Raw genomic sequence first — 21,255 nt, 5'->3', positions numbered from 1 at the left:
GCAGCAGACACTTATGGAGGCTGACTCTGCCCATTTTCTTTTTGTTACTCCATTCATATCCTCCAGCTACCACGCTTGTGTCCAAATGGAGAGAGGGAGGGGGGAGAGTGCTGCTTTAAAAGTCAGGACCCATTCATGATGGCCTGGATCATCTGCGCATGGAGTGCTGAGGTCGTATCTCTTCTCTTTCCTCTCCCTTTCTCCCTCCCTCCCTCCTAAGGCGGCGCAGATCGGCCGCACATTAATGTTGATTAGCCAAGTGTGAAGGCAAATGAGTAAACATCCAGAGGAGGCACTCCTTGTGAATAAATATTTGTTATCCTTGTTTGCGTAGTGAGGAGAGCTCCTTCTCTTTTATTCAGTAGAGGCACTTCCTAATGACCCTGTGTTTGCTCCTGCTGTCTGTTCTGCTTTAGAGGTATCATAAAAGCCTGTTACATTTTGTGGTATTGTGAAAAAGATGCTCACACAACATTTATTCTAGTTTGCTTGTTGTGCCTTGTGCCGATGCATAATTCATTTTTAAATCATAAGTAGGGCAGAAAGACTCAAATGATTCTCTTGCTCTTAAGATGAACTAAACGCGTTACTGTCTCATAGCAGAGACATATTTTGAAATGTAGGTTTTATAGTATATACACATTAAAAACATGTGCACACTATATTTGTTTTTTATCATCAACACTTGAAGCATTGCATTCTTTCACTTCAGGCACTGAGGAGGGACTCAGTGTGCTAAACACAAGCTGGAGGAGCTTCTGTGCATGAGCAGAGCAGCTATTGGTCAACAGCTCTGCCACTCAAACAGCTAGTACTCTCCTACTTCCTCTGTCCTCCTTTCCTGGTGCAGCCTAGGAGGAGGGAGGGGGAAAGGATCTCTTCTGTGCGAGTCGCCGGAGCTCCCTCAGCCTGCTCCATACCACCTGTCCTTGACTTACTGTTCCCAGACGAGACGGAGTGGAAGCTGCTCCCGCTCGCTCCTCCTCCCTCAGGCACCTCTCTCAGTCCGTGTTCATGTGAGCTGAGCAGCAGCATATCTTCTTTACATCTTTTTCTCCCCCTCTGTGTGTGGCTGTTTTCTTTTTTTCTACCTGTGGTGCTTCATCGTAGTGGCGAGGAGAGGAGCGTTCGTCCTCGGCCGGTGGAGCTCTGCTGATGGGAGGCGGTGCTGGCTCAGGCTGGGACTGGGGATGCTGAACGGGGGGAGGGAGGGCCTGTTTGAGCTGGGACAGCAGCTCCAGCAGCAGGGGGAGTACCAGGCCGCCCTCCACTGCTTCCTCAGCTGCCTGTTGGGACTGACCCATGTGCAGAGCTTCAACTCTCTGCCCAACTGCCTCCACCAGGTGAGCCTTGCTGCCAAAACCAGACACAGCCTCTCACATTGTGTTTCTTCCTCCTTTTGGTCTCACTGACCAACATGCATCCACAACTCTGATTTATGATAGATGTACTTTGCTTTATACCCACATGTACTCCACTTCTTTGAGAGCATCATTAATGATCAATTTGTGCAGCACACAGGATACATTCAACCTTGATACCAGCAACACCAATGTCAGCTCCAACAGCACACTCCATCATATGTCCTCCTGTGTGTACTGTGAGATCATTTCAACAGGACTTAAAGTGGGCATGCTGTTAAATGAGGCATTGAATGCAACACTACTTCACAGTAACAATGCTAATAGACTGCTCACATGGCCAAAAATACTGGAGGATATCATTTACATCCGTCCCATTGTGTGCGAGCTATGTTTTGGTATTTTTAAGGTCACAGGCATTACACTGTGGCACTGTGCTGCACGGTCAAAGTCTTAGCAGATTACTTACTTAGGCTAGTTTATGAGGCCCTCAAACAAAGGCATGACTACAGTTTAAAGTCTGTTTAGTTGTAAGTAATGTCGAAACATAGCCCTTACTCAAGAGCTTTGGAACGTGTGGTATGAGTTTCAGCAGACCAGTGGTGCTGGGGAAATGGAGAGCAGAAGTTCCTTGTTTTGACAGCACATTACATCATGCACATGCACAGCAGGGAGTAATGATGGTATGAATAATTCACAACTTAACCATGTGCCTTGGCTGTTTTTCTGTGCTTTACAGATTGCAGAGCTCTTCATCACTGAAAAGAACTGTATCCTTTTCCAAATCTGGGGAAAGTCACTTGTCCCTCCTGTCATTTCATCGAGTGTTAGCTTGCAGGCTGGGAAATAAGCTAGCTTTCTATTTCTGCAAGATGATCTAGAGGATCATTGTAGGCAATGCAAATTCCAGCTCAATGGAGGATGTAGGTTTTTAATAGAAAGGGGTGTAAACTGAGGGGAATGAGGTGATGTCTTTTGGTGAGTCCATAATAACACATTTGTCCCTGAATGCATCACGCATTGTGTATAGCCCAGGCTGCGTGTCAGTCTCTTAAGAGGATTTGTAGGCTCTTATCTCTGCACAACAGAGTGGAAGAGCACTAATTAACCTGTATCTGCTCCGACTAGCCTGTTCATCGACACTTCACTGCCTCTATAAACTATAGCACCATAGGACACAGAGATAATAGAGAGGTGTTGCATTTCAGGATACGTTACCTCCATGGCTCCTCTCCCCGTTACTGAGACACTCCAACACTTAATGTGCCAGCTCAGGTTCTCTACTTCAGAAAGGCTGTGCTTCTCATTGTCAGAAATAGGTGGTTTTACTTTTGCTTATGAGATTCACTTTGTCAGTAGCCACAAGTAAACTTATTTTTGGTGCTAAGAGGGTCATCTACCATGACAGGGGTATTTCATTCACAGTAATTCTATTCTGTCTTGCCTAGCTGGCATTTTATGTAGGCAAAGGTACTATGTAATAATGTCTTAGTTTAAGTATAAGAACAGTTGCTAAATTGTGACTACATCACTCGTTGTATATGACACTTTTGGAAAAAAATAAATTAGAAAAGTCGATTTAACCTTGAGGAGGGTCTAAAAAGACAAATCTAATCACATTTGGAACTAGAAAATCACTCAGAGCGCAGACCTCCACCAAGCATAATGTGATTGCCACCAACACTTTAGTCCTATTTTAATGTTATACTCCCTTCAGCAAACTGTCTGCCACAATTTGGTGTTAGTTGCAGGTTTGTACCATATTTTGTTTCCTGACAGTGTTAAAAATGATGTTGACTCAGTACATATTTCATATTCCAGATCTTAGTATCCAGAATATTTCCAGGATTTGAATCGTAAATTTACATCTGTCAGAAATTATGGTGACCTTGTCTTGTATTGTTTTCAAAGCAATCTGACCAATAATGGTGGAGTTATATACACATATGGTGAAAACAGCCCTATCTCACAATGATAAAGAACCCTTTAAATAAATCCTGGATCCAGACGGTGATCCAGATCACCTCCAAAATTTAATCACATCTTCCTTATCCCATTTTAAACATTTACTGAAAATTTCATCAAGATCAGTGCGTTACTTTTTGAGTTATGTTGTTCACAGACAAACTCTTTTTAAAACACAACCATAACAGAGGTAATGATAGACAAAATGTATAACTCGCACATAAGCAGACTTTGTGTGGCTCTTCTTCCACAAATACCCTCTTCTGTTTTGAAATGTGCAGACCCCCTCCCTCCTGCACATTTCCCAGAGTTGCATGTTCACACATGTCCCTGAAAGCATGAAGTCTCCTCTGTTGGTTGAAAGGGGCTGGTGTGCAGGGGGTGTCTTGGGAGGCAGGAAGTGACATCAAAATTCACTACAGAAGTGTAATGTTTACAACATGATGGAGGATGAAGCAACGGATTTAAATCTGTTATTACAGTCTATGTATCTCTATCAGTGCTACATGTAAACAGACACTGGTTGCAGGTCATCACCCCCAGCTGAATGTCACCCGCTGCACTCTCAACCAGATTCATAAGGAGGCTGGCAGGAAAAAGTCTGGGTGAAGTTGGGCTGAAAAATGAGGCTGTTTACATTCACACATGCCTCTCAGCCTGAAAATCTGAGGCGCTGTTTTGAGATTTGTCCATGTGTGAATGTGGTGAATGATTTATGCTCTGCATCTTTGGTGATTCGCAGGACAGATATTTCAAAAATGTCATTCAAATGGAAAAACATAGGTAGGTGAGTTGTTTACATGAGGTTATGTTAAAACTGTAAAATAAAAAAAGAGATAGGCTGTAAAAGAAATTTAATGACTATATGTTAAAAGATCAATGGTGTGTATTTTGAGATATTGTCTATTTCAAATATATTAAAAAAAAGAGCATAATGTCATCACAAGATGTTAAGTCAAGGGCAAGATGATCAAAATAATAATCCCAAATATTATGTTAACAATAACATAATATGGTAAAAAAATATGCAACAGACTGCTCATATAATAATGCATGAGGACATCATCGATATGAGGTTGTTTGCAGTTGAAATTCAAAAAAAAAAGAAAAAGCTCAGATTTTTTTGAGTTGTTCTCACGAGCTTTGCAGCACTGAAGCTGTTGTTTTGTGGTCTGTGGATTCCTCCAGAGAGGGAGGTGAAGGGTCACTGTGCTCAAAGAGGGAGAGGATGTGGGAACCATACAGTTTTGTTTTTAAACAGAAGAATGTGAAGTGGCTCTTGACATACTTTCTGTGAGTCTAACAAACCATCCAGTTGCTGCAGTATGCAAAGCTGGATTTACATGTTCAAAGTGGCTTGATGTCATGCTGCTGCTTTGGCTATCCTCCAGCAAATATAATGTAATTGGTGCAGTTGATAGTGATAGTGGCAATGCCATGACCGATTAAGGCCTGATGTATTGTTATCAGAGCTGGCAGTATCTACAAGTGACCTCTGGTTCAAAGCCAAAAGCTCTTTTGGCTGCTGAGTGTTTACTGATGCATTGTTCTTGGAAAGTATGTTGCCCCAGACATTTTGACTTTGAACTCAAATAAAGAAAATATCTGATAAAATTCTCAGCAGATCCTGTATTTACATTTCAAAGTGGGCATGCAGTTATGGAGAGTTGGAGAGAGCTTTAGGACAAGCTGATCAATAAAGTGGTGTTAATTCAGTCAGAATTGATCATGTGACCTGTAACTGTGAAGGAAATCTTCCTGAGGTTATTTAGAGGCAGACTTGTGTCTCACGTGTGATCTAGTTTTCCTTTGATGGTGAAGGTGCTAATGCAAGTTCTCATCACATTTGTATTACAGTCCAATCACCAGCTGTGTGTGATTTCATATGTGTGTGTATTTGTGTGTATATGACAAGAGTGGAGAGAATAGTGTGAGGTTCCTGTTGTGGCATTGTTGTGGTCCAGCCAGGCTAAAAATAGCCAGCAGGAGTAGTGCTGTGACCTTTGATGATGGCTGTTCCCCTAATCCTCCCTCTAAGATGGTCCACTCCATGCTCCTCATTCCCCTGCTGTCGGGTGAGTCCCTGGAGCTGAATCAGGTAGATTACATTTTGACCGCGCTGGTATATCTTTACCAAGATCCACAATGCAAAAACTGAAATCTTATCAACTGTTTTTGTCTTATTTTATGTAAAAAAATTGTCTTTTTGATATTTGATTGAGCCACATTCACCTGACCAGTCCAGAAAAATGTCTCGTTTTAAGTTATTTAAAGACAAAAATGAGCTCTTTATTGCTTGAAAGAAGTAAAAAAAAAATCTGCCAATGGAACAGAAAAAAATTTGCTCGAAACTAGAATAATGTCTTAAAACAAGTTACTTCTCTCTTGTTCCATTGGCAGATTTTTATTTTACTTCTTTCAAGCAAATCAGACCTCACTTTTTGTCTTTAAATGACTTGAAACAACATTTTTCTAGACTGATCAGGTGAATGTGGCTCATATCAAGTATAACAAGACATTTCCTACTGAATATAAGACAAAAACACTTGATAAAATTTCACTTTTTCCAGTGCATACAAAATTTGCAGCATATTACGCAAAAAAAATGTTACCCACAGAGTTTCAATTAGGTTTCAATGTTGCTGGGTCTCCATGACATGCTGCTTTTTTATCTTTTACAGCCCTGCACATTAAATTATTCAGGTGTACATCCTCTAATGGCTCCTCGACATCATTCATTCTGGTGTGTTATGGTAATGCTTAGATGGAAAGAATACATTTTTCATCTTTCTGTTTAATAAAAGCTGCCTCTCTTTTAGATGAGGTCCAAACTGTACTTTCTGTATGAACCATAGAATAATAAAGATGCTGTTTTGTGTCCTTGTCTGTCCCTTCAGTTGAAATAATACCAATCTTAAGGGTATAAAAATTAGAGAGCAACCACCTGTCTTTAAGATCCACACATCATAGTTCCTTTAAATTGAGAACCCTAATGTCTTTCTGTCCATCTCCAATATAAAAGCAGATACTGACATGTGTGTATGTGAAATATTTTAAAGCCAAAGCAGAAACTGAAGTGGCATTAAACGTGTTTTACACATGAGAGATCTGCTTCTAAGTAGGACATTTAGAGCGGTGGGGCTGTGTTTATTTTGAGCATTCTCCATCTCACTGGTCTTTAAATTCACCTGACAAGCATCAAAGGTGTCATTTTACAGTGGGACCGGCTCTCAGTACACAGAAAGCTTTTGACAAAGTGGAGAGAATCTATTTTTAGTTTGCTTTTTGTGGAAACAAAGCTGGCATTCAGACGTATTAAACCATGTCTTTGCAAAACAGGAAAACAACAGATGAAATCAGACATTAATATGGGAATAAGACAGTACAGTGGGGTGTAATAAGATACGACTGTACGACCAACAAAAGCTCGAATTTAACTGCAGTATAAAAACACGGATGATGAAAAACAGCACACAAACAGTAACAGAGACAACAATATGAAATCCAGACCCTAAGATCATCAGTCCTCTTTGGATTATAGTTGTTCTGTTTGCCTGAAGGGGTCATTGTCAGAAAAGCTGAATTTAGAAAATCACAGAGGTGAGCTGAGCAGAGGGGCTGTTTTTATCTTCAACAACTGACTAATCCCAGTGATATGTGAGACTGATCCTTCACCCATATAAACAGATGGAAAGGCCCTGCAGTTCATCCAGGCTGAGAAAATGTTCTACGAGGTGGCACTGATCGAGCTCACCGCTCTCCAAGGGAGCACAGGCAAGTACATCTGACAACATGGACATAAACTTCAATGCTTTTACTTTATTACATGTACAGTGTGTCCTACACTGTGCAGCCTGGGTAAGACAACTTGTTTTACTTTTAGTGTGTATGGTAGAGCATTTTTTTTCTTCCAATGTCATTGAGTGTTTAAATACAGGTGATAAACAATCCGTCCATTATTATAGGTAAGGTTCACTGTATACTCCTGTGTGGATGAGGCTGTTGTTTCAGGCTTTTTTTGAAGTCTTTTTCTGTGACTGTTTTCACTGAATAATGTTGGGTTGTAAGCAAGTTATATAGCTCTGAGAAAACCTAGAGGAAAGTTTCAGTTAGTAGGCCATCATTAGTAAAATGCACACTTTAGGTGGATTAGAGAAATGGTTAGCTTAATTTAATTTGTTGTTTAATCTCAAGGCTGTTAGTAAAGCAGCAGATACTCTAAAGCAGTTCAGTGTTTGGCAGATGGTGTTTGTAGTAGGCAGCTCTCCAAATTGGCTTGTGTGTGTGACCTGCATCTACAAACAAGCCTGCATATAATGTATAGATTAGCCCACAATGTGTTCACTGTAATTCCTTGGGAACTGTCTCTTTACCCAGTGTGCCTATGGAGAATGAAGTCCCATTTTGCCCAAGTCCATCTTTGTTTATGGTAAAGCTGGTGAAGCTTTAAGCGAGCATTTGCAGCGAGGCGGCTCGTTCATCACCTGCTGCTGCTCCAGACGTCTGCCTCTTCCTCTCTGTCTGCTGCTGAGGCAGCAGCGCAGTGTAGCGTGCTGGGCACAGAGCAGGAGATGGGGGACAGACGAAGTGGAAGACAAATGGCCACACTTGGCTCATTAGGAGCTTTGTGTAGCCACAGAATACTGAAGACCCTGATTCAGCACTCACTCTGCTTGAATGCTGGACTTCTCCGGGGGCAGAGCACAAAGCAGCATCCGTCCCTTTCCAGTTTCTCTTCTGTAGTTTCCCACAGACAGAAACATAAATGTCATTTTGTGGTTCCAGTGAATACAGACCTGTTGCAATGATTTATTTACTTTGGTTGTGGTATGGGTTACAAGCACAACTAATCTTCACTTCACACACTGTCAGGTGTGTGTGTGTGTACAGTACATACCCGTGTTTGTCAGCATGTGCGTGTGTGTCTAAGTGTTCCAGTGGGCGTGGTGTGTGTTGTTTGACTCTCTTATCTGCTCTCTCCTGCCCTTATCTCTGCTCTTGTGTCTTCAGTCTTCAGCTGACTCCACTCGGCTGCTCAGGCTTAAAGTCCGCTGCGGAGCTGTACAACCTGATAGCAGGAAACCCCAAAAATTTGAGGCTTTATTTATCTATTTCTAAAGGGTGCAGAGGACTGTGGAGAGAGAGTGACAGGCTGACGAGCAGAAGAGTTCAGAGTGAGAGCTGACAGTGATTCAATGCCCTGTGTTTGTGTAACAGGGCCTCAGGAGGAGGCGACTCTGGGCTCTGCTGGATGGACGACCCCAGAGGAGCTCTCGGAGCAGGCCTCCCAGGCGCAGCACCTGGAGCGGCTGGCCCAGCTGTGCATCATGAGCAAACAGTAGGTAAAACTGTGTCCTGTTGTAGCTTCTGTGGTGCTGTAGTTAATGAGGGGTATCATGTTGGTGGAGTTAAGGGCTCATTAAGACCCGATTTATAGTTTCAGAGGGTCATTTTTATGACTACTTACTTAGGAGTTAAAACACTTCATGTATACACTGTCTTCAGTGTATACATAAATTTAAATATGAATCATAAGTGTATTACGTTGGCGCTTCAAAACTTCCAAGTGCTGATTCAGTTCTAACAAAGCAAACAGTTCATTTATTTGTGTTCTCACATCTCTCACGGAAGCAGTTAGGACAATAAAAAGTCAATCTATCCATAAAGTATTATCCACAGATAAGTGAAAAGATTACAGGGAAATAAAAGACGTTAATAAATAACTCCTGTGACATTTAATAAAAATCCAGTTATTTAACATTTCATACTCATGCATCATGTTTAAGAAGCTCTTCACTGGTTATGAATAGTGAGATACTATTTTCATGTCCACATTCCCTGAGATGCGTTTTGTAAAGATAAAATTCCAAACTACATAAATTGCAGCTCCGCAGTGTGTTGTTAGCAAGCGTTGAATTTCCCTGTAGATGTGAAGAAAAGAGACACCGTTCTCTACGTGAGTGTCACAAGAGGAACACTTCAACTGGATCTGCTGTCTCCTGTTGCAGGGACACTTTGTTAGGCCACAGCATGCACCCGTTTTCTGTGCCTCTGTTGTCATTGTTGGGATCGGGCCATTTAACCTGATTGCCAGAGAGGGCGACGGAGGGTGGAAGGTTTGTTTGGCACAGGTGCTTAATTAATGCACTTTGGATAAGAGAGGGTAGATTTTGCAACATTGGATAAAGAGGATTGGGTTTCTCACTAAATACAATTCTTGAAGACCTCCAACATTACCAAGGCTTGAAATCTGATGGGTCACCCCAAAATCTGGGTCAGTGATTGGCATTTTGCCTGCTCAGTGGCAGGACTTAGGCTGTGCTGTGTGTTCAAGAGGTCAAGAGTTGCTTTATTAACATTTAATTTGACACTTTTCAACTTATCATTTTTTTTAATTGTGCCTTTTGATATGTACATTTTCTAAGCCCTGAAAGAATTAAACTCAGAATCTGTACAATGTAACTAATGCTTCTTAAAAATAAAAAACCAAAAACAACAGGAAGATGACATCCACTGAACTTAAGATGTGTAATTAACATAGATTTGACTGTTTGAAGCACAGTGAGGAAAAATGTTGTTCATTTTGTGTTTGTTCATTTTTTTGGAGAAAGCAAACTGTGTTTTGTTCAACCCCTGTAAGCGTTAGAGCCCAAGTGAGGCCACACCAGTCAAAAAATGAGGACAGGAAGTTGTCATACTTCCTGAATCTTTAAGCACTTAGATCAGGTGAAGGACTTCACTGTCTTTCCTTATCAGATGTCCCCAGAAAGCAGCACAAATTGCCAGCTATCCTATTGTAGTTTGGCTTTTGAACATCTGTCGCACGTACCAGAGGTTGCTCCACATTTACCGACACACGTGAGGGTATGAAGGTGATGACTGCCCTTGGCTTCACTTTCCAGGGAAGATATGAGTGGAACAGCTGGCAGATCCTCTATAAACCACATCACATTCACCTAGCTTAACACCATGGATGAGAGCTGCAATGAGGGCACAAGTCGGTAAACCATCCTGGGAGCGCCATGCCGTTTGTAACTCACCCTGTGGACTAGAAAGAAGCAGTACGTGCTGGCAGGAATAGAAGGTTTCCACTTCCTTCAGTGTCTAATCACAGCACCAGCGTGCTTAAAATTCTCATGCTGCTGAACTCCAACACTGAAACTGATACGCTCACCTGACAGTGAAGCATGGGTCAAAACATTCAATCGAGGTCACGCTTTGTTTGCTGTCATTGGAAACATCTGTTCATTTGAACGGAAGAATGCATGGAGAGATTTCTGTTCAGATAATCACATATTTTTAAGAGAGTACTCTCTTTTTTTCTGGGAGGTTCAGAACATTTAACTCCTGAGCATCAGAAAAATTATAGCAGAGATATTAAGCTGTCTTTCCTTTCCCTTTTAGACCTCATCTTGCTCTCGAATACAGCGGTAAGGTATGTACATCCCACCACTCTCTCTACTTCTTCTCTAGATTTATGAACAAATTAAACATTTTACAACACTCTTGAGTCAACTTCAAACCCCTTCTGTGTGTTAATTAAACTTTCAGGCTACAAAAATCCACCAGAGGGCCTTTGGGAATGACCATCCCATTACAGCCAGGAGCCTGGAGTTTATGGCCACGGTCTATGCTGAGATCGGCAAGACAGAATATTCAGGTGAGGGTCCCGAGTAGATATTACAACATAGGGAGTGACTGTATGCGTTCTAACAGATGTTAAAAAAGCACGGGTGAATTACAACCGTCACATTAGCTGTGTATTTATTCCTGACATACTATAACCATGTTGCACTGAACAAAAAAGAAGTGATTAGGAGAAAATACATCAGAATAACACAAAAACAACAACTACATGCTCTGTACGAAACATCATAAAAATACGAAATGACTGTCCTAAAACTATGAACATGTTCACCTATCAACAGCTCAGTAGGGATGTGGTTTAGCGTACGTTAAGTCATCCTTTAAACCTTGTCAACCCATGAAAATGTTAGATTATTAGACACTTGCCATCATGTTGGACACAGGAGGTCTTTTATGCAGCGCTGCAAAGAAAAGTATCTCTGTGACAGTTTGAGGCCACAGTTGTTCTGTACAGTATGTATGCTTGGCTTGCATTATGAGAGAACAACACTCTGTCTAAATCTGAACTCTGCATTTTTGCGAGGACTGCTGTGGTGTTGGAAGCAGAAGGTAGAAAGCAGCCGTGCTGTCGAGTCAGCTCACAGAGGAAGTGGTGCTGAACAGGCCTGGCTACATAAAAACAAAGTGTACAGCAGAGAAGGACAAAGATTTACAACATCCCCTGTTGTTTACCTCTGATTTTCTTCAGTGCGTGCGGTGAAGTAGTGAAAAAAGAAAATGCAGGGTCAGTGAGCGGTTGAACTTGTTCTGCGAATCAGAACTCGCAGAAGTCTCTGTGTACTTTCTGTAACCTTCACTTTGTATTGTACACAGAGAAATCCTCTTTGACCCACAGGGAAACATATCAACAGAGGCACGTTTCACGGTTTACAGCTTGTGTCCCTTGGATACTAAACACTGTGAACTGGGTCAGCCCCCCCTCCTGTCAGCCAGTGAAACACTCACGTGAATATATTGGCTGAATTTCAGTGTCTAAACTGCGGAAAGACTGTGGTACATTGTGCGTCAGTTCATGAAAATATCTTAAGACTACATCTCACCAAACTATAAGAGAATAACTTAAAGCTCCTGTGAGGAGTTTTTAGCTAATTATAAATCAGACAGTAATAGATACTGATGCCTCTGAAATGACCCTTAAAATACAAACAAGACCTTCAGAGAGAGAATGGAATAACGGCTCTTACAGACGCCATCAGGACGGCAACAGAGGTAATTGACCGTGGGCTGTCAAAACAGAATATTTTTTCCACTACAAGGTTCCCAGTGTGTAATATGTTTGATAGTTTAAAGACAGCAGGATGGTCAGTTTTGTTATGCAATACTACTTACATAAGTACAGGTTAAGATAAACAAAGAGACAAGACTAATCACTTAGTCAACGGATGCATGCCAAAGTCAAATCCAAGGTTCCTCAGAGGAGCTTTAATGATCTGGGTGCTGTTTACTTTTTTAAACCTAAAATAAATATTGAGTGTGCTGATGGTTTAATAATATAAATATGAACTTAAATATCTTTTTAGTCAAAGGAGTAAAATCCTGGAACTTTCTATCTGATCACCTGTTTAGGCACCTCTCTGTTTCAATTTTTTAGGATACTCTCCCTTTAATAGACAAAACACTAAATAAAACACTTTATTTCTATCCTTGATAGCATTTTTTGAATTTCTTTTATATATTTCTTGATTTTTCAGAGTACAAGCCCAAATGTACATAGCTTCAGCAGCGTCTGGTGTTTCAGCTTAAGAGTCACGAGAACCAGTCTGTTTAAATAACAGCTCAACAGGAAACTCTGCAGGAACATTCTCTGCATGTCTACCACAGATCAATAAGGACAAGCACTGAAAATGAACTCTTACAGAACATCAGACATTCTCCTCTTGAGTTTTATGAAAGAAAGGGTGCTCACATGAGATACCTGCCTGTCTACTTATACCTTTCTCTTGGCCCTCATCTTAATCAGTCACTCTCTTCTAGTTGTAAATTACCTATAACAGTGATAGATTGAGTCATCTATTGATTAAATCATTGATTTTTCAGGTCAGGCACCAATACATCAGCCTATACAGAAAGACAAAGCTCAGTATTGAGATTACAGATACAGATTGTAACTTTAGCCCTCTAAACTGTCTTAACATTGTCTAAACTAATCTCGAACTTACAGGGTTAAAACAAGAGTCTTCTTTTAACCTTTATTTGCATGTTTAACTTTGTGTGTTTACTCTCACCTCACTGCTGTCTTCAGAGCAGACTGCAGGCTCCAGTGTGAAGCAGCTCTTGATCACTTCTATTATCTGGTCATGGTTCTTCCTCTAGACTCCCTGGGTGAGTGTGTGACTGCACTGTCCAAGCGCTTTGCTGCTACAGAGTCCATTAAAGACACCGGCAATGGTCTTCCTCATTCCCACCGGGAGAAACACTCAGAGGTCCGACACAGAAAGGACTCCCACCACCACCACCAACAGGAAGAAACGTCGAAGCCCAAGGTAGAGTGGACAACACCTGCAGGCATCTTAAACAGATTTACATAGGCAGTCTGTTTGTGGAAGATCTTTGTGCCTCTGTTGTTTGTTGGACATAAATATGGGAAAACTTGTATCTAAAGCAGGTGATCAATGGCAAAGTCCCAACCTCCATCCTAAAGAGGCCAGGTTCCAGCTACGGGTCAGAAATAGAACCCAACCACAAACGAAAAGGTGAACGGAGGGTTCGATTCAGGGAGCCTGAGACCACAGTGCACGGTAAGAAAACAGCCCAGCCCGATGGTCAGATGTGTTTGAAGAAAACAAGCCGCTCTCTGCTGCTATAATCCCTTAAAACAAACAAGCCCACGAGACTTCATGTCACACATATTTTCCAAATCCTTTCAGTGACTCATTTAAAGACACAAAGAAGTTAATTCATATTGTAACAATATGAAAGTCTGCTAATGTCTACTATTTTCCTCATAGTTTGTGATGTCTCAGTTTTAGTCATACACATATATATATAACAGCAGTATATTCAACAGTTAAAAGGAAGAACAAAATGCATAAAAGAGCCTTTGATTGCATCGTAAACCATTGTCCTTCAGGGATTCTGTACTATTTAGAAATTATGTATTGCCTCGAGACGTCCAAACATGAGCAAGTGCTTTACTCTTGGTATTTAATTATGCATGCAAATAAGGCTCCATGGAGTCTGTTCCAGTGAGATAGTGGGGTCCATGAGGGTACAGCAGCCAGTTTGTAGCTGCTGTGCATCACAGAGGCTGATGTACTGTCCTCCTTTCTGTCGGCTTCACAGACATTCCATACTGTGACTGTTCAGGTGGTAAGTTGGCCTATAAGGACCTATAGTTGAATGTGCACAAGACTGTAACAGCCACATTTCACAACTGAGTTTGTGTGTGTTGTTAACATGTGTGGAAAAGGCATTAAAATTGACTTAATAATAGATAAAATATGTGTATTTAATTAAATCACAAATACCAATGATCTATTGCACTTTTTATATAAAGGTAGATTTTTTCTCCTCTTCTTGATTGACCACCAACTAAAAAAAAAACACTGATCATAAAACTGTAAAGACACACTGTGTCCTCTTTTAAGTAAAAACCTAATCTTTGATTTCTCATCATACTGACAGCTTAATCAAAACAATCATTGTTAGCATACAAGCTACTGATAGTGAACATTCCTGTTAACATGACTGTTAGCAAAGAATTTACATCACTCATATCATGGAACACCATCAGGCGTGGCATTAGCTGTGAGCTGGTTGAATTCTAGTCTTTAGTGGCTGTTTTATGTTAGCTTTTGGGTTTATAAGATATGTTGTTGAATTTAAAACCTGGCTAATGTTCCTTAAAAGATTTACCGAAGCTCAAATGACTCATTAAGTATTGCAGCTAAGTCATTACTTATTACTTAAACATTCCAGCAATTACTGCTAAACAGAAATGTTGGCCAATTGTTAGCACCAAAAAGCAATAAACTAGCAGCTAACAGCTGGCTAGCTAGCCATCTTTACAGCATTAACAGTATTAAATAACACCCTCTCAAACTCAGAATGTTAGTCATGTAATAGTAAGAAAGCTAATGTTAGCTGTTGACCTATGTTAGCTTATGGTTGCTTCCTGGTATAGCAAGTTATTGTGGCATTATTTTCCATCTCTTTCCATCAACAACATTTTAGCAGCTTCCTGTGTCTGTTCTCTTCTCTCCTTTTCTTGGCTTTACTAGAGCAGAGGTCTTCAGCAGGGGGTCCACGGCCCTTAGGGGGTACATGGAGGTACCACAGGGGATCCATGGCATTTTTGGTTGATTAGGCAATTTTTTGTATTTTTATGAAATATTCCCAAATCTTTTCATTTTTTACTCATGTTACACATCAGTGGATACATGAAGGCCAAAAATGCTATCTTAAAGTCAGAATTGAACACATTCAGCAGCAACGCAGCTCTCTCAAACTGTACACAGGTTCACTCAGCATTTAATTCTAGCTTCTCAAGACAGGGATGACCCACCTCTATCGCTGCTCTGCTAATCACACAACTGCATGTTTCATACTGGTTCTGCCTGTTGTAGACCCCTGCTCTAGGTCTTTCTATGATGACTTCATACCCTATATTAAGCTTCAAAGTAAAACTAAAACTATGCCTCTCAGAAAAGTTAAAATTTTGACATAAATCAGCATAACACATGTTATGACAAATGTAATGACAGGAACTCACTTTGATTTTACAGTTCCCTCCAGGTCACCCCCTGATAGAGAAACGGGCTTCATGATGGCCTTTTAAACAGTCAATGTATTTGAGTCTGTGTAACAAAGTAAAAAACTAAAACATCAGCCAAAGGTGTACTTAAAAGCTATTAGCTAATATTCACAGTTAGGTGTTAAAATTATAAATAAGCTTCTAAACATGATTTGTGACTTTTCTTCCTTTAAGGTTTTTACTATAATCTTCTCTCTTGGTTGGTGGTCAATGGGGAAGTAGTTAAATGTTAAGTATTTGTAATTTCTAGGAGAAAAGGACCACTGTGTACAATGCAAATTATATCTCACTTTTGAAAAACTGTGCTGCCAGCCACGCAATGAAGCTTTCACTGTCACATTTTGCTATGCAAAAAAAATTAAAGAGAGCACAGCTTGGTTAACATGACACTGTTACTATGAAATCCTCAATAAACAATCCTAAGGCTTTGAACATGCTGGGTGCAGAAAAAAAAGGGAGAGGCCTGTGTGCATGCAAAAATTTAAATTCTCATTTACAAACCAAAAATGTGCAAAAACTGGTTTCTTGTTTGCAGCCTATGAGGCGACACCCTCCCGCCCACACCTGGCCCTCTTCACCTGCCTCTTCCTGCTGATGTCATTCCTGGGCGTGGCTATGTACTGCACAGGCCGGCGGCGCCCCCAGCGGGTGTGCGAGGATCTGGAGGCCACTTTGGCTGTCTACCTGCTGCACATGAAACAGCTTCTGTGGGGCTGCTGGATATGGCTGACCATGCAGTGACTGAATCCAACCACAGGGGGAAACAAAGAGCCCCTTGTGGTTTCTTTTCTTTTTTCTTTTTTTTTAACCTCCCCCCTCATTTTTCCTATCTTTGAAGGAGCCCAGGCCTGCAAACACCTCAGCAGTTTGTCTCGGCTCTGCACACTGTCTGTGGGGTTAAACCACTCTGACAGAGAGGATGGGAGAAATGTTTAATCCCAGAAATATGTAGCTTCCATTTCTATATGTATATATATGTATTAAGGTGGTGGGAAAGCCACCTCTTATTTAAAATGCATTGATTTGCACATGTTGATACTCACATAGAACGCTCACTCAATCACTACACAGCATTTAACTTTTCAGTTTCAGTAACACAATCCGTTGTATGTGAGTGAATGTTTCCATGGAATGCAAATAATTATTTTGTTACAATACATGATTTGTGTATATCAGATATAACAGAGCTGAGTGTGTATATATGGCTCTCTATATTAAGGACTATCACAACATTCAGCCTTGTTCTTGCACATAGATGAATGTAGAGATGTTGAAACCAGCTTTGATTGGCAGGCCGCACATTCATGCAGGGGAGGATGGAAGCAGAAATGTGCAAACTGTTCGATAATGATCTGTGAGAAGGAAAACAGGGCTGCTTCACTTCACAGCAACACCGGGTCGAATGACTAACAGATAAAAAAAACACCTCTTTCTTTACAGACTGTATCCAGCTCCACTGAGGAGGAAACCTACAGCACAATGTAATGAATTCTCTCTCTATATACCCACAGTCGAGGAGAATATACTCAAACCGAATGAATGCTTATGCTTTTGACAGTGTTGCTCTTTTTAACAGCTTGAATCCCACTAAATAACCTTTGTCCTAAATGTTATTTATTCTTATATAACTGTATATCTGCATCCAAGCAAATATCCAACTTTAAAATAATTTGACTTTTTACATTTTTTGTTACTGGTTATATTTCTATTTTAAAAGATGATATTCAGGTTTTTATCGTGATGTCAAATGCTCATTAAGCTTTTGAAAATGTACAGATGGCATCATTGCTACACATAAAAAAAAACATGTAGTCATCCAGTGCTACACATATGAGGCCAAACAGAAACAAAATACCGTATGTTATTGTTTGAGTCCCTTTATCAAGTGAAGCAGATCAACTGAAACAGCCAAATCACCACACAAACGGATCATAGGATTCAAAGGGCACAGATGCACATCTCACAGACCTCTCATCATAAGCAATAACACACATCAAGTAGTTTCCAGATAAACATTGTTCTTTATATAACAGGTTTCAGGGAACTCGAAAAGGTTTTTACATGTGAATGTCAAAGCAATATGAGGCAAACAACGCCTGTATAGAAGAAAGAAACACTGTCAACTCTGTACTGTCAAACTAAATTGTCATTAGCAATAAAACAATACCCAGTGTATATGCACATTTAGCTTAGAAGCTGCATCTCACGGCTGTCCAAACATTTATGGTCACTTTGAAAGAAGTGCCTTTATGGAGGGTTTTCTTAGTTTTATGATTTCAGTTCTTTTGAATAAAACTGTCATTGCCTATCAAAGTCAAGCACACGACTTGCTTTCTTCCTGTTATCCCGGACACTAAGTGAGTGTGTGATGTGCGTGTGTAACAGGGAAAGAGATGCATGCAGGTACATTTGTGCGTCTATTCACAGTAACACAGTATATTGGTTTGTAGCCTATAAAGTGTGCAGGAGAAGCCTGAGTAGCTATATGGCACAAGTAGGATTTGTTTTCTAGCTCACACAGATCGCTAAAAGCATTTTCAGACTGGTTGTCCTGTCTCATATATAAATGCTCTCAACTACAATTTGTCTGTAATGTAAAACACCTTTTGTAACTGCTGTTAAATTTGAAGACACTGCAAAAGCACACGTTGTTTTGCTTTGCTGCAGCATGCAAGAAACTCAGACTTTATCAAGATTCAGAGTGCATCCTACAAGAGAGAGGCCTACTTAAAGAACACATTTATTGGTGTATAAAACAAAAAGGGAGAACCCTTTACATCTAAAAACCACCGTCTTAATAATTTGCCATGCATTAGGTCCATGCATAAGTTTCACAAAGACAACATGATCCATTGTCCAAGCTCTCTGAGCCACTCATACTCTCTGGATCCTTTAAATGGGTTTAATACTTTCAGATCTGAGCTGTGGTTGTGTGCCTTGAAGAGGAATGGATGAACCCGATAGAGAAGGGTTCTTGGAGGATTAACCACCTCAGAGAGATTTTTAGAGGGGAAATCATTACCTTTAGAGAACAAAGCTAAACCCTCTGATCAATCCGTGGTCAATGGAAGCAAAAGCCAATTCTGATTGTCTACACAGGAGCACACTGGTGTTTCTCACAATGAGCAGAGGGCTGGACAGTTGAGTGTGAGTGACGGAGTATGTGTGTTTGGATATCCTCTTATTTCTAGATCAGGCCGGTCTTGAGGTCAGAGTTGCGGCGCGAGGAGCGGCCCAGCAGCAGATCCTTCTCGTGGATCAGGCTGTCCAGCAGGTCCTCCTGTCTGTAGTTGTGGTAGACCTTCAGGAACGCCATGACTGTGATCCCGAGCCAGGTGAGCCAGGCAGCCCACAGGCCAAACTGCAAAACAGAGATTCTTTTGATTCCTCCTGGAACTTTGTCAAACTGGCCTCAATGATTTTTAATGACTTCAAAAGAGTCTCACCTGAGCTATAGCAAACTGGTCATAGAAAGCAGAGTTATTCAGTCCTAGCTCTAGATCAGTGTCTTGCAGATCCTCACAGCTAGATAAGGACACACAAATTAGTTTGTAGCACGACAGCTCTTTAATGCTCGTGTATGAACAGCTGGGTTTGTGCTATCATATCTTACCTGCTGGGCATGCTCCCTCCCTCTGTGATGGAGTCGCACCACATGTTGAACCCCACACTGACGATGGTGCTGGACAGGAAGACTATGAACACCACCAGGGAGCTTATCAGCAGGTTGAGGAAGGCATTAAAGATGGAGCTGTGGGCAAGACGATCATAAGAAAATGGACAACTCACAGAATGGGCTCAACAAAAGGACAAGTTGGAAATAGAGTATGAGAGCCACAGAATGATTTGAAGTGCATTTCCTCCATCTTTATAATGGAGGGCGACAGTGACTAGCCATTTTCAGATCCACTCTTTAACTCTTTACACATCACAGGCTGTGAAAAATACAGTCTATGTATTTCTGCCTGAAAAAGAGCACGTCATGAGGTGGGGGATGCATAGAAAAATTGATTGCACATCGAGCCCTACAAACAGGGTGGTTTAGCAGCCCGTAATGAGCTTTTATGGTGCATATATTAAGTAGTGCACCAACGAAGGGTCACTCACTCGTCGTGTCCTTTGCACAGGAAGAAGAGCAGCCTCCACGCCTGCACTGCAGACAGGATAAGGGACGCTATCCCGACAAAAGTGATGAAGCTGCAGGAGGACTCGGGTCCCCACTCCTCCACGACGAAGCGCTGTTTCGACACGGTGATGTTCTCATTTTGCCACATGCCCCGCGTGAACAGCAGACATTTCCCCCCGAAGTCCTCCGTGTTTTCAGACATAGGCACCACGGCGATGAAACCGAACACAAATGCTAAAAAATAAAGGATGCATTGAGCGAAAATTAAATTATCGAGGGCCATTTTTTCTGTCTTCCTCTTCAGCTCTCTGCGTCCTGGAAGAGCTGCGCCTGCGCAGTGGAGGCAGCGATGTGCGGAGGCGCAGCATCCGACGACGCGCTCTGCTGCAAATTAATGAGCAGGCGGAGGCCTCCAGGGCTCTCCATCTTATCTACATCCACACTGTTGAGGTGCTCCTCTTCACTGGGGTTACAGCTTGCCGTCGTTTGAGTAATTAACCAGTAATTATGACATTTGTCCTCTTTACATGCAGTTTTCTAGCTAGTTAGTTATTCTTTTGCCATACTGAGGAAGCATTTGTCCTGTTTAGGTTGTCTAGGCTCCTTATTTATTAGCAGTTGTGGGCACAATGCAAACATGCAATTTATCGGCTTTTATTTAAAATTCAGAAAACTATTTTAATACTCTTGAAAACTTCACTTGTAAACTTTTTTCCTGATTTTTTGTATAGATAAAATGGTTGTGTGATGACTTTGTTGAACAAGCTCTAAGGGTTAAAAAGCAAGCTCCTTAAATTAAACCCAGGAAGAATATTTACCTCATAGCAGGCTTCCTACTGTAATGGCTCTTTGGATATTTCTATTCAGAGGATCCGAAGCGATCATGCCCTTGTGCACACATCCTCATTTTGCACACGCATGAGGCCATGCAGTCACAAATGAGAGTAATGGTTTGTTTATACATGGTGACAGTCCTTAAGGAAGGGCAGGTAACTGTCAGAGCCATCTGACATGCTTCACTGAGCCCATCTGGTGAGCCGGCCAAGGTGTCTTTCAGACTCCAACTAGCCCCATGCAGCCTCATAGCCACCCACAGTGCCCTCCAGTGGGGGAGGCACCCACACAGTCAGAGACCACTGCCTCAGTAGGGTTAGTATAATCACTGCTTTAATTTACAGTCTACAGACACAGGTCAGTGTAAAAAGTCTGGAGGATGGAAAAAAAATGATTTTGTGGAAAATATAGGGTCAAAGACTGCAAAACTTAAACAACAAAATGAACAACCTTTTTTTTAATGCTCTACCCTGGGAAATACCTCATACTACATGCAGACAAGTATTTATACCAGAGCTTTGCCAACATTAGACATCTATTTGTATCCTTCAAAGAATCTGCAGCACTTT

General features: G+C 41.2%; 2 protein-coding genes across 2 annotated transcripts; one reads left to right on the top strand and one right to left on the bottom strand.

Annotated features, from left to right (window-relative positions):
- Nucleotides 1-744: 744 nt before the first annotated feature.
- Nucleotides 745-17,513, top strand: cunh14orf180 (chromosome unknown C14orf180 homolog). The gene is made up of 10 exons (XM_074692175.1): nt 745-1,016; nt 1,111-1,343; nt 2,101-2,131; nt 7,014-7,100; nt 8,544-8,664; nt 10,731-10,761; nt 10,878-10,986; nt 13,287-13,456; nt 13,576-13,711; nt 16,262-17,513. The coding sequence occupies exons 2-10, from the start codon at nt 1,191-1,193 to the stop codon at nt 16,465-16,467; spliced, it is 1,044 nt and encodes a 347-aa protein (XP_074548276.1). The 5' UTR covers nt 745-1,016; nt 1,111-1,190; the 3' UTR covers nt 16,468-17,513.
- Nucleotides 17,514-17,587: 74 nt separating this feature from the next.
- Nucleotides 17,588-20,235, bottom strand: tmem179ab (transmembrane protein 179a, genome duplicate B). Its single transcript, XM_074692176.1, is given in 5 exon segments — nt 17,588-19,087; nt 19,173-19,251; nt 19,340-19,477; nt 19,834-20,141; nt 20,143-20,235. Coding segments are annotated over 5 exon segments (777 nt in total). The 5' UTR covers nt 20,221-20,235; the 3' UTR covers nt 17,588-18,913.
- Nucleotides 20,236-21,255: the final 1,020 nt, after the last annotated feature.

The sequence above is a fragment of the Halichoeres trimaculatus genome, unplaced genomic scaffold, assembly GCF_033239565.1.
Source record: "Halichoeres trimaculatus isolate MK-OKI-2021-1 unplaced genomic scaffold, fHalTri1.1 fHalTri1_scaffold_17, whole genome shotgun sequence".
NCBI lineage: Eukaryota > Metazoa > Chordata > Actinopteri > Labriformes > Labridae > Halichoeres > Halichoeres trimaculatus.
This window is presented reverse-complemented; position numbering and strand designations above follow the sequence as displayed.